Genomic DNA, 13,742 nt, shown 5'->3' with positions numbered 1-13,742 from the left:
TGCTTTTAAATAAACACAAAATAAATGCAGAGGAATCTCATAATGTAAAGTCTAAGCTCAGCTTCTTTCATCTCTTGTGCTCACACAAATGTGACAGCTAGAAAATGCCTGTGACTCTGAAATACAGCTAACAAAACAGCAGGAAATGAGTTCTCATCTCAAAATGTAAAAATGATGTTTGAGTCAGCAATATGTCAAGACCAGCTCACAGAAGTAGCAGATGTCAGGCAAAAGTGTACCTCTTGCTTTTATGTCTTCAAAAACTGTCGTATCAAGATGTTTTAGAAATAGGGCACCTGACATTGACTGTTTTGACAGTGGAAGAGGTAGCTTATGTGTTTTCTGCACTTACTGGTTTGGCTTCTCAAAGGAGAGAGCAGGGAGAAGCGGGAGAGGAAGTGGGCCTCTCCTTCTGTGGCTGCACTGGGAAGCTACCTCAGAGTCCTCAGCAGGTAGCTTCTGTGTTGGTTTCTTTTCTTTTCTTTTTTTTTTTCCTTTTTGATTTTTAACATTTTAGCATTTTTCCTCCCCATTCTTTTTTTTTCTTTTTTTTTTTTTTTTTTAATTTATTTTGCAATACAATTGCATGAGTTGGCTGTTTGAAACCTGGGGCCTATGCAGGATTGTTTGGCTCGGCCTGGGAGGAGGGGACTAGACCTACCTGGACTGAGGCTACCAGGTTGACCTCAGTCTGTGGGGAAGGCTTTGCCCTGGAGGAGATGGGAATGGGGGGGGGGGGGTTGGGGGGAAGGTGAGGGGGACGGGAGGGGGGAGAACAAGGGAAACCGTGGTTTCTTTTCTTAAGCACAGATGTCAACGCACCTGAACTTGATGGTGGCTTTTTTGTCTTTGTTATTGCTATGCATTGTTTTGTTTTTAATCCTGCTACCAGGAATTGAACCTAGGACCTCATGTGTGCCAGTTAAGAACTACTACTCAGCAACATGCCTCAGTGGTTCCAAGTGCTGATGCCCTGTGTTGGCTTTCTAGGGCTTCTCAAACAAAGGAACACATATTCTGCAGAGTAGAAAAACAAATTTATTTTTTCACAAAAGCCAGAAACCCCAAGTCAGCAAGTGCCTTGGTACCAGGATCTGCTTGCTGAAAAGAGTGGTCCCTTCCTGGCCCCTTCCTACCTGCCACTGGCTGGGGAAGTATTGGCAAGCAGCCTTACAAATGCATCCTTCAGTCTCTGGTTCTCTTTGCTTGGTCTCTTCCAATGTGTGGCTTTGCCTCTGGTGATTTTTTCCCAACCCCCTCAGAATCATACATGTTAGGTAAACGCTTTACCTCTGCATTATATGTACATCCCTGTGCTGTGGGATGGTCTGTATGTCAAATGTGTTGCTGATTGGTGAATAAATAAATCACTGATGGGCCCGTGGCCAGGCAGGAAGTATAGGCAGGACAAGGAGGAGAATAGAGCTGGGAAGTGGAAGGCTGAGTCAGAGAGACACTGCCAGCCGCCATCAGGACAAGGAAGATGTAAAGTACCGGTAAGCCACAAGCCATGTGGCAAGGTATAGATTAATAGAAATGGATTAATTTAAGCTGTAAGAACAGTTAGCAAGAAGCCTGCCATGGCCATACAGTTTGAAACCAATATAAGTCTCTGTGTTTACTTGGTTAGGTCTGAGCGGTTGTGGGACTGGCAGGTGAGAGAGATTTGTCCTGACTGTGGGCCAGGCAGGAAAACTCAACCTACAAATGGCGTCCAACGTGGTGGCAAGAGTTTCTACCTAAAACCTGAGAAAAAAGATTCTAAAACGGAGCTAAAAACAGTTCCTAGTTGTCTCTTTCAAGTTAGCGGCAGCCTGCCGGTTTGAGCTACTTGTGGGTTCCTAGCGTGCTTGACCTGCAGTATGGCGGGAATGAGGCCTCTGCAAGTGGCACATTAAGTTACATGGTGGATTTAGCCTTTGCTAGTACAAAACAAAAAAAAAAAAAGAGATTTCTGGGCTACACGCTGCTTTGATAGAAGCATAGACCCACTATTTCTGAGAGTTGATGGCTCCCAGAGCTGGCAGAAAACGTATCACCGCCATGTTGGGAAGCTGAAATGGGCGGAGCCAGCAGCGCCAGTGCCGTTTCAGGCTTAGAAGGCTACAGTTCAAAGCAATAGGCTCAAGTTAATATAAAAAAATAAGCCACGTAAAGATGGCTACCACACAGAGAATCTGGATTATGTTCTCTTTGATATTCGTAACTGAAAAAAAAACATTTGATTACAAAAACTGTTGAGTTATGCCAAAATGTATATTTTAAAGGTACCTTGACTTCAAAATTTGGATGTAAGGATATGTTGCTTTGGAAAGGAGGCTCTGCTTTTGTTTCCACAGAAAGCCAGAGGCCATGGATTTGTTCCAGATTAAGATACATCAGGTTTGACCAGCCAAGACCCCCTGAAAGGTCTCCGATGACACCATGGCCCAGATGATCCAACATCCAGAACTGTTTCAAGGCAACTGGCTCAGACGATACACCCTCACAGACTACTCCATAGTTCTAAAATTTTCTTTGTGTCCCCATAAGATACAGCGCCCCCCTCCAGCAGGAAGTAGTAAGAGAAGCTACGCCCAAATTCCCAAATATACCAAGCTGACTTTGGAAATATGTAAAGGTTAAAACCTTCCTTTTTAAGAAAAGAAAAGGGGAAGTGCTGTGGGATGGTCTGTATGTCAAATGTGTTGCTGATTGGTGAATAAATAAATCACTGATTGGCCCGTGGCCAGGCAGGAAGTATGGGCAGGACAAGGAGAAGAATAGAGCTGGGAAGTGGAAGGCTGAGTCAGAGAGACACTGCCAGCCACCATCAGGACAAGGAAGATGTAAAGTACCGGTAAGCCACAAGCCACGTGGCAAGGTATAGATTAATAGAAATGGATTAATTTAAGCTGTAAGAACAGTTAGCAAGAAGCCTGCCATGGCCATACAGTTTGAAACCAATATAAGTCTCTGTGTTTACTTGGTCGGGTCTGAGCGGTTGTGGGACTGGCAGGTGAGAGAGATTTGTCCTGACTGTGGGCCAGGCAGGAAAACTCAACCTACATCCCTGCCCCCTTTCTATAAGGACACACGTGGGTTTAGGGCTCACCCGAATCCGCTGTAAAGCCATCTTGTCCCTTACACACAATTAATTCTATCTGCAAAGACTCCAATTCCAGATAAACATCTGGGGTTAAGATTTTAATGTGTTTTTTTTCTTTCTTAGCATGACGAAGGACATGATTCAAGCCACAAAATGTATTCTCTCAGAGGAGGAAATAATAGCATGTTTTCTGTAAAGAAGAGGGGTAATCTCTATGCCGTTTATAATCCTATGTGCAATCAAAATCCATTACTAGATTCTACATTTGAAGAGCTTTAGGAATACTAGGAGTCAGATATCCAAGTGGTAAAACACAAGGTTTAGGAGGCGGAAGGGCAGATAATGAAAGAGTGTGGATAAAGCTGATGAGTGGTTTGCTGTCTCTTTGTTGTGTGTTAACTAGCCAGGCCTGGGATGTGCAGAAGGAATCCGCCTCTGTGGAGAACAGGAGGTTACAAACACTCATTCTTTCAGGACGGCTGCAGCGTTGGTCGCAGTTGAGGGAAGTGAGCAGGACACAGGATGAATACACAGGCTGAGCTTCCCTCTTGTATCCGTAGATCAGGTGCAAGGACATTTGATTTTGTCTCAACTGATTGGACAGTTAAGCCATAAATTGCTTCTTGCAACTCTAGTGACACTGTGAGTGACAAGATTAAATGCAAAATATTGTGGTCCACTGAAGAAGAGGAGGAAGGCTGTAAGAAAGAGAAAACCCAAGTTAGCTTGGAGATCTCCGACATGTGAGCGAGTGTCCTGCCAAAGAGACCAAGTGGAATATACAAGCACAACTGTGTTATTTTACAAACTTAAACAATTTCGTTAACTTTTTTTTCTACTTACAGCCCTGTAGGAAAACTGCATCAACTCTGCAGTTTATTCCTGGGAATGCACTTGATATGCTTCTGGGGTAGCCTGGGTCCATAGATCCTCTGTTATTGTCATATCTAATGAGCAAAGCATCACACGATTAAAATGCAATACACATTCTTTTAATTTGTGTGTGTTACAAAGCATTCTCTATACATTTTCACACTAAATCTTCACTGTGCCCCACTCACTCTCTTACACATTTTCACACTAAGTCTTCACTGTGCCCCACTCACTCTCTTACACATTTTCACACTAAGTCTTCATTCTGCCCCACTCACTGAGATTAAGAATGCTTAACTTCTCTACCTAACGGTGTTTTGTTTTAAAACACATGGGAATCACTGATTCTTAAAACAGCATTCTGATTGCCAATTAGGGTTATTTCCCAAAACTAGAGGTTACATTTTCTAAATATTTTACTTGCTTGATAAATTAAGAATAATCATGTGTATGTGTGTACATGTGTATATAATATAAATAAATGCATTGTTTTATTAATATTTTTAGTATGCAAAATAATAGTCCCAATTATGACCCTTTCACACATATACACCACTGTTCATTCCTATTCACATCTCCATTGCCCTCCCTTAGCCCCTCCCCTGTCCACTCCTTCCTGCAGAGAATCCCTCTTCTGTTTTCTTGTTATAATATCTTCCTCTTGTGCACCAAATTCTGCCAATGATTTGGAAAACATTCATTTGAGAACATCGGAACTCAACTCACAGTAAGAATCAACCCTCTTCTTTCTCTATATCCCTTCCTAGAGCTGTACGAGGGTGTAAACTTTTCATGATACAGTATCCTCAATACATTTGTGTAGGCATCTTAATGTGATAAAAATGAAAAATCCATGTTAAGACCACATCCTCACTAAGTCCATGTAGATTAACACATCTCCAGATGTTCATGTTGATGGTTTGTACACAGGGCAGAGAAACACAGATTTCAACATTAATGGAAAAACTCGCACATCTCACCTCCAGCATTGGTTGCTTATGAAGAAATACGTCTTCCCTCTGTAGGAGACAGCGGCATCAATGGCTCGGATGCTGCTTGGAAATCCGTAGTTGGATATGTCCCTGGGGTAACCTTGCTGAATGTCGTAGCCACTTAGCGCCCAGTACTGTCTGCCTGCCAACAATTCAAGAAACACCTTTAACAAAGCTCTTTCTTTCTACAATATAGTATCTTTGTGATAATAACTTTGTGATCCCCACAGTAGTGAAAATGGAACAGATAGTCTGAACAGCGAGAGCACAATGGCGGCTCTCATGGTTCCTCTCTGGAGCTGTAAAACATCAAACATTTCAACCTGTCGTTCAAGACCCCCAAACCAGATGTCTTGCCTGGTGTGACTTACGTATAGAGACTAAATCACAGCCTGGACTCATCTTAGAAAATAATGTCTAGCATGAGGGCAGAGAAATCCTGAAGATGGTCACATGAGTTGTATTTGCTGAGGACAGTACTAAGACCTAATGAGGGTCCAGCCTGTGCAAATTCACTCAGTCGTTTGTGACCATGGTGGGACCTAAGCCTGGACTCCTGACAAGAGTCTTCCTGGCTTGTACTTTCTGAAAGTGCGGGGCAGCGAGAAGTCCTGCCTTGCCCTTCAGGAAGACAAAAAGGAGAACATTACCTTTAAATAGGAAAACTAGGTCTCTATCGAAATCCTCATAAGCAGCCTGAAGGCCATTGGGCAGGAAAGGCCAGAATAGAGAGATGAAATTGAGGTCAACTTCTCTCAGCTGAGGATGCCGCCTCCAGAAGTACCTAAAGGAATAGAAGGACAAGGGATGGGGGAGGCAGGGGGAGGGAAAGAGTGTTACTTTCTGGGATGCTTAGCTACAAATGAGCCTTGCATGGTTTCCACAGTATTTATGTGTATAACATATGCATGATTTATGGTAGTGATGTTCATCTGGTGAGCCCTTGACAGATTCTGGAGGTCACAGGTGTGATCTTATTTGACCCCAGTTGGCATCATACCCTCTTCTTACTCTGACAAGCCTAACATAGGTAGGGCCTCTCAGTGTTTAATAGGCCCAATACTGAAAGAACCCAACCACGTCAGAAACGCTTGTGGATGTTTGATGCTTTGGTTTCCCCACCCTCTGGATGTCTTCTGACACCCAGAGAACACTAAGAATTTCAAGGATATGCCTATGTGTTGGGTCAAAAGGAAAGCCAAGTGACAAGTTAGCTTTAAGGTCTGAGAGACATATGCAAAGAAGGAACAGCTCAATTTTATACTTGTCTTTAAAGAAGTAAATCTCCCCACGGAGTGTGGTGACAGCATCAAATCTCAGGTGGGGATCACAGGCTGTGGGAGTGCTGGGTCCAGTAGGTTGGACAGGGCTGTTTGAAGGTCCTGGGAAATAAAGACATTTAATAAGTGTGAGTCAGTGCTGCTTTCGTGTGTGTTTCAAATATTTAGGAAGGTAAAGTGTTTTTTCATGAGGAAAAAGCCACTAGCCAATTCCACAAGACACAAGACTCTGTACCTGTGACCTTTTTAAAGGCTTGGTCTGTTATCTAGAGTAACATGGCTCCTACTTAAGCCGGAAAGTCGTTGGCGTTCTATGCTTCCTTCTGACTCTGAACCACCTTCCTCCGTCCTGCTTCCTCTTCCTGCCTTTTGCCATTGAGAATCCACTTCCTTGTTCCCCACAAGAACCCAAACACATGATAGGTCTCATATTAGTCCTTTCCCTAAAGCATAAATCAAGCTTAGTTTGTTTTTTATAAAAATTTGCATCTTGGCTGGACATGGTAGCTGGGGTGGATTGAAAGAAAATGGCCTCCAAAGAGAGTGGCACTGTTAGGAGGTGTGGTCTTGTTGGAGGAAGTGTGTCACTGTAAACATAGGCTCTTAGGTCTCATATATGCTCAGTGAGACAGTAAACTTCCTGTTGCCTGTAAGTTAAGGTGTAGGACACTTGGTTACTTCTCCAGCACCATGTCTGCCTGCACGCCACCATGTTGCACCATGATGATATTGGATTAAACCTCTGAACTGTAAGCGAGCCACCACAATTAAATATTTTTCCTTGATAAGAGTCACCATGGTCATGGTGTCTCTTCACAGCAGTAGAAACCCTAACTAAGACAGTAACACAGGCTTTGTCATTCTAGCACTGTGGATACTGAGGCAGGAGGATTGTAGGTTTGAGACTAGTCTGGACACAGAGTGAGTTAGACAATGTCTCAAAATATTAAATAAATACACAATAATTTACATCTTACTGAGTTTTCTCATTGTGGAATTAAGGACTGTACTTTTCACTAAGAAATACCAGGGTGCCAAGAGAATTTAAAATATTGCCAAGCAAAGGAAGTGACTGTTGGCATGTGGCTGGGGAATTGGGGGTTGAGTGAAATTTCTTATTCATAGAAATTCCGCCATGATGAGAAAATTCCCTGATATGATACCCATACTCTTGATTTATAGGGCAACCCCAAGAGGAGAGAGCATCCCTCCCCATCTCACTGCCTTTCACACTTTCAGGGAGCAGGAGGGCAAGAGGGAGGGGATGGCTCTCTCTCTGGTCCTCCCCCGCAAATCATACTTCACTGAACATTCTTGACAGGCCTTACACATGTCTGCTTAGGGATCTATGGGAGGGTTTCTTTAACAGTGGATTCTGGGAGGAGAGTTGCTGAATGAAAAGGGGTAATCATGTCTTTTCAGAATATATAAAATTGGAAAGCATAAAAATGGAGGAAGAAAATGTCCCTGCTATTTAGAGATAATTATGAGGAAGTACTTCTATATATTTCTCCAAGTTTTCCCTCCCACTCTCCCTTCCCTTCCTTTCTCTGCCTTCTTCCCTTTCTCCCTCCTTCCTCCCTCCCTCCTTCCTTCTTTTTTCCCTTCCTTCCTTCCACCCTCCCTCCTGCCTTCCTTCCTCCTTCCTTCCTTCCCTTTCTCTCCCCCCTCTTCCCTTTCTCACGACCATGTCCAAGACCATGTAGTCCAAGCTTGCTTCAAATTCCTGCTTCTCCTGCCTCAGACTCCTGAGTGCTGCTACTACAGATATGGGCCAACAGACTGTCCCCCACTCTTTCCTTTAAGGTAGTAACAGACATCTAATAACTAAAAACCAAGATGCAGGGAAATCACACCACAGGCTCAGTTCCACAGGATTCTTTTGCCAACACTACGCTACTGGTAACTTTCAGAGATCAATTTGAGTTTCCCTTGTGGATAGAATCCAGAGACTCCAAAGGAGAGACACTCGGATGCTTGACCTGTTGAGACCAGTTCCCAAGTGCTACTGCTTTCCACCATGTTGTCCACGGGATCTTACCGTAGAGTGTCTGAATGCCATTGATATCATCTTGAGGCAGTGAGTAGGTGCTGGGGTCACTGTAAGCGTAGTTTGGGTACATCAAGGCACCAGGATCAGTGGAGTGAGAGAGTCCAAGGGAATGGCCAAATTCATGAGCAGCCACGAGAAACAGGTTGTAATCTGAAATGCAAGACAACATGATAATGCTCTATCAGCTCCCTGGATGGTGAACATATAATCGCAGAGAATATGCCCCTGAGGCCAAAACTGCCCAAGAAGGAAACTTTCATATGTTTATCTCTCTCTCTTCTTTTTGTCTTTAGGTACCTAAAGAACAGCAATTAGGAGACATCAAGGTAGGCGCCATAAGCTTTTTACCAGGTCTCAGAGCTGACAAAATCTGTCTTTATTCCAACTCTCGCATTTTATGGATGTGGAAGGTTGGTGAAATGGTGGCAGAGCTGTGGATCTCAGGATAAGAAGAATCCTGTTTCTCTTGTACTCAGCATCCTCTGGCCCTCGGACTCATTAGTAGAATCTCCAAGGAGGATACAGGAAAGAGCTTGCCTTTTAGGGCAGCGGCTCAGGTGCAAGGCCGACTTGACTACAGGATCTGAATACACTATCCTCACCTTGTCCCGTCACTCAGGGACCCAGCACTTTTTGTAGGAGGCTCCTGGAAAGGACGTCTTGTTGCACAGACACACACTGCTGAAAAGGGAGCCACGGAAGAGCAGCTACTAGAAGTGAGGATGTGGCTGCTGCTCTCTGAACAGGCTAACTTCAAATGAACCCTGTGTTTCCAAAGATGCAAAGAACAGGCCTTTTAAACATTAAACTCAGAATATTAGAGAGGGAGGGGAAAGGGAGAGGGAGGGATGGAAGGAGAGAGAGAGAGAGAGAGAGAGAGAGAGAGAGAGAGAGAGAGAGAGAGAGAGAGAGAGATCACTAAAGCAAACTTTTTATGCCTTGGGACCTAGGTAGTCTCTGTCTCAACTACTCAGCTTGACCACCAGAGTGAGAGCTCCCAAAGATGTGTAACTCAACGAGTGTGGCCTCCCTCTGCAGCCTTGTGTGTACAGCCAGGGCCTGGGCAGGGTTTGGCCGTGGTTTGCTTGCTGACATTTGAATGCTCTTTCAGAAATCATGTGATAGAAAGTGAAACAATGTTGGGAGGTGATCCTGATGGGAGGGTTCATGCTGCTGGGAGGAGGGCCAGTGGCTTCAACTTCATTTCTTTTAGTCTCTCCTATCCTTCTACCATGTGAAGATGCATTAGGAAGAGCTTCAACCCCGGACTTTTCAGTCCCTTAACCAGCGGGGATGTAGGCTTCTCTCGTTCATCAGTTAGCTCATTTATCAACAACAGCAACACACGTGGATTTAGGCACTGGGTGGGAAATAAGGTCAATAATTAACTTTTGAGTTTTTTGTCTTGTTTTTCCAGACAGGGTTTCTCTGTGTAGTTCTGGCTGTCCTAGAACTTGCTTTGTAGACCAGGCTGGCCTTGAACTCAGAGATCCACCTGCCTCTGCCTCCCACGTGCTGGGATTAAAGATGTGCACCACCACCGCCTGGCTTGACTTTTTTAAACTCTAAGTTGGTTTATCTTTAAGTGACAAAAGTGTAAATGGTTAATTTGCATGTTTGAAATGCTATAATAATGTGAGTGGATGTGTATTTGTGAACACACATCTTGATTTAAGGCGGGAAAGGTGAATTTAGAAGCTGTATGTGGACCTAATCATGACCCACTTACTTCTGGAATCTTGAGTCCATGTTTCTTCTGAATCAAAATGTGCATCTCCTCCAATACCCTGACCTGGCTGAAAGGCATGGGCCAGGATCCCATTGGGTCCATCAAATGGAGAATTGTCACCGTGCTCTGAAATGAGAGTTTGTGGTTAAGCCTTTGCCTGCAGTCAGCCTCAGGTTAGCTAGGGAAAGCAAAATCCTTTGAGTCTACCTCTTGGGACAAAAGCAATGTTGATGTCTGCTTCTCCCTGTGAGATCTCAGTGAAGGTCAGGGGTGATGCCACACTCCAAACTCGAAAGGCTTTCTCAATTGCTGTTTCCACTGTGGCCTTTGACAGCTGTGAGGTATGGTTTATAATCCTTAAAAATGAGGAATAAGAATGGTTTGTTATTATGAGCAATGTCTTTGAACTACATAGTCACTCTATTTTGGAGTAAGTCACGTTTTCAACATGCTCCCACTTGGACAGAGCATCAGTGTCCATTCATAAGGTGAATATGATACATTTGGACCCCTCTCATAGGTGGCTGAGGGAATTCAATACACAGGAAGCACTTGGTGGCTTGACAAATAGTATCCACAAATACTACTATTATTGCTGTTACCAAGACATACAGAAGAGGGCCCTAGATTATCCCCAGCAAACAATAAGCCTCTTTTGGACTTAAAAGTGAATGACTATAGAGAGGCAGTCTTATGCTGCCATAGCGTTTCAGATGCTGAAGAAAGACAATGTGGTAAGCTTTACAGTTGAAAGACTCAGGGTCCTCGGCTTCCTCACCCTCATGCTTACTCCTCAGTTCATTCACTATCCACGCTCATTCACACTCTGCAAGGGCAGGGGCATTTGTCCATTCATCTGCAGTGGTTCTCACACTCTGCAACAACGTCTGAGCTTTCACAGACTCATCGCTAGCTGGGTGGATGAGTCTTTGGACTCTAGGACCGTCACCTGTAGGTCAGGTTAGTGTGTGTCCACTTGGGGCTTCCCGGAGTTAGCGTGAAGTCACCGGTGTCAGGCACTCCACAGCGAGGCTTCCCCATCATCTCCAGAGTAGTGGCATCTGCCTTCCCAGTCTCTGCCAAGCGGAAGAAGCGCTGCATTTCTCTCAGCTTCTCGGCAACCATGGAGCTGCTCCTCCTTGCAGACCGGAACTGAGTGATTGGTAAGTGGTAGAATTTTTGTAGGTAATTCTGATCAAAATAAACACAAGAATCTTTGCTGTGAAATCACCTTTAGTGCTCCAGGCATTTTGCAATTCTTTCTAAGTCACCACATAGTGCAAAACAGGGCCTGACAGACACAGGGACAATAACAGAAAGTGTAAACAGGGCACTTGGGTGACTCAGTGGGTAAAAGTGCCTGTCAAGCCAAGATCAGTCCTCAATACCCACATGGTAAAAGGTGAAAGCTGACTCTTTTAAGTTGTGTTCTGGTAAGTTGTGGCATGCAATACCCTCCACATATAAATAAGTACATTTAATTAAAATAAAGAAATTTGTAGATTGACTTTGAAAGAAAAATGCCTGTAGAATATTCCCTCCATTCATTAATCCAGCTACTTTTTATTGTTTTATTTTATTTTTTTTTTTGAGACAGGGTTTCTCTTTCAGTGTAGCTCTTGTTGTCCTGGAACTTTCTTTGTAGACCAGGCTGACTTCGAACTCACAGAGATCCACCTGCCTCTGCCTCCGAGTGCTGGGATTAAAGGTGTGGGCCACCACCACCTAGTTAGGATATAACTATCTTTTAGCATAAAAATTAAAGTCTTGCAACAGGGGAGCAATGAATTTGAATCACACACAAACAGATTGCCTTATTTTCATATAAAAAAATTAGTATTGGCTTTTTGTTCTTACGTCTGTTGAGGTGTTAATTGCAACAACTAGGATTCTTCTTTTTTTAAAAAAATCCTTTTTCACTAATGGAGAGAGGGTTTAGTCATTCTCACAGAGAAATGGAGATACCAAGAAGCAAGTGACATTTCAGGTCCTAGCTCACTGTGATACCTCTCAAATGAGAACTGATCATTTCAAAAGATGTTTGTGGTGACAGCAACATTTTGTTCACCAAGATAATGTTCTGTAAAAGGCCAGCTCCTATTGAGAATCACACACAGTTTGTGAGGGTGTAACGTGCCAGTAGATGGCAAGGGTCCTTCACCTTACCTGTGTGTACAGACTTCATGCTGCATGTGCCTGTCACCACTTGGTACTTTGGAGGTGACAGAGGCAGAGCTCATATTTTGGGATCTGACAGGTTTGAGCAAATCCTAGCACTGTCTTTTGTCTCTGACACGGAAAAAATCAGCTTTCTGTTACAGGGGTGTTGTGACGCGCTTAGAGGGTCAACTTCTGCAGAAAAATGAACCCACTCTGAGTATGAACTTAGGGGTTACTTGTGCCACTCACAAAGATTACCAAGAAAGAGCAAAAATGATGCTTTCCAGAGATTTCAAAACTAAGAAAATTATGCACAAGAATTTGGTGATCACATTCCTCACATAAAAACAAAAACAAGCAAGTAACTGACCTCACTATACCATGTGCTCATTTTAATTCCTTAAAACCCACTCCCGTCTCTATTCTGTCTTCTACACACGATAGTATTTTTGGCTGCAAAGAAATATCCATACAAGAATCAGTAGGCAGGTCATAGTTGGATGTCTCCCCGGCATTGTTTTTCCGTGTTGGGACACTAGCAAGCATTCTACCAGACTAGCACTGACCGATAGAGCATAGAACAACTGGATTACAGGGTTACTGGAAGAGAAAGACATTAGGTAAGAATTTCAGTTCAGTGTGTAAATAAAAATATTCTCTCTGAAAGGGTCTCAGCTGCAGGCAGCCCCACAGTAGTGGTCCCCAGACTAAAGCATCCAGCTTGTTTTCTTGTCTAGCTATTCCAGGGTCTGTTGTTGTCAGCTTGGAGTCCTCCAAGTCCCAGAAGGTGATGTTGAGCCTCAGCAAGGTCATCCAGAAAATCTCTTTCTGGCCATTTAGACCAAGAAGGGAAAGCCGCCCTCTGAATTCTGTAGCCATCAGGAAATCACCCATAATTAAGAGTTCATTTACCTCAACAGTTTTCGCATTTTTCTCTTCCAGGTCTTCAGGAGGTACTGGAAGGGCCTTGGCAAGCTGTGTGTGGAGGAAGAACAGAAACAGAAGCGTCTTCAGACAAAGCATGACCTTTTCTTCCAAAACAACCTCTCCTGCCTTCCTCTGCCACTCTGGCAAGTGTCCTGAAGCTCACAGCATCCCTTGCCAATCACTGCTCCTGTCTGGTCCCTTATAAAGCCACATCTTGAGCAACTGCTGCCTCAGCAGAGTGAAGCAACACAGCTAACCAGGCTCGGACAGTTCTGCAACGTTAGAATGTGATTTGGAACTGAAGAATGGGGTGATCCTTCCACAGAAGAAAAGAGTATGGGTGGTTACTGCAAGCAGCCAGGGGGACAGGGAGGTGGCTGAGGGCTCTAGGCTTCCATTTTCCTTCCATGTGTGACATGGATGCTGTACCACTCCAATCAAGGAAATTTTTAAAGAGTGTTCACAGACACTCTTCAGAACAAGCTGCGCACCGGCACGCCCTGACTCTAGTCCACCACTGCTGCCGTGAGTATGTCCCAGAGTGACTTGTCACAAAGCAGTCTTGGTGTGGGGACCACAAGCAGCTCCTGGAGATGGCTCAGTTAGTACAGTGTTCGCCACACAAGCACGAGGACCTGAA

General features: G+C 44.1%; 1 protein-coding gene across 1 annotated transcript; it reads right to left on the bottom strand.

Moving 5' to 3' along the window:
- Positions 1-3,304: 3,304 nt before the first annotated feature.
- Positions 3,305-13,198, bottom strand: Mmp8 (matrix metallopeptidase 8). The gene is made up of 10 exons (XM_052726748.1): positions 13,088-13,198; positions 10,965-11,206; positions 10,223-10,371; positions 10,016-10,141; positions 8,275-8,436; positions 6,218-6,335; positions 5,604-5,737; positions 4,942-5,095; positions 3,932-4,035; positions 3,305-3,786 (listed from the first exon to the last, which is right to left on the bottom strand). The coding sequence occupies exons 1-10, from the start codon at positions 13,196-13,198 to the stop codon at positions 3,677-3,679; spliced, it is 1,410 nt and encodes a 469-aa protein (XP_052582708.1). The 3' UTR covers positions 3,305-3,676.
- Between the last annotated feature and the right edge of the window lie 544 nt (positions 13,199-13,742).

This window comes from Peromyscus californicus, unplaced genomic scaffold (genome assembly GCF_007827085.1).
Source record: "Peromyscus californicus insignis strain IS unplaced genomic scaffold, ASM782708v3 Scaffold_11__1_contigs__length_118956290, whole genome shotgun sequence".
Taxonomy (NCBI): Eukaryota; Metazoa; Chordata; class Mammalia; order Rodentia; family Cricetidae; genus Peromyscus; species Peromyscus californicus.
This window is presented reverse-complemented; position numbering and strand designations above follow the sequence as displayed.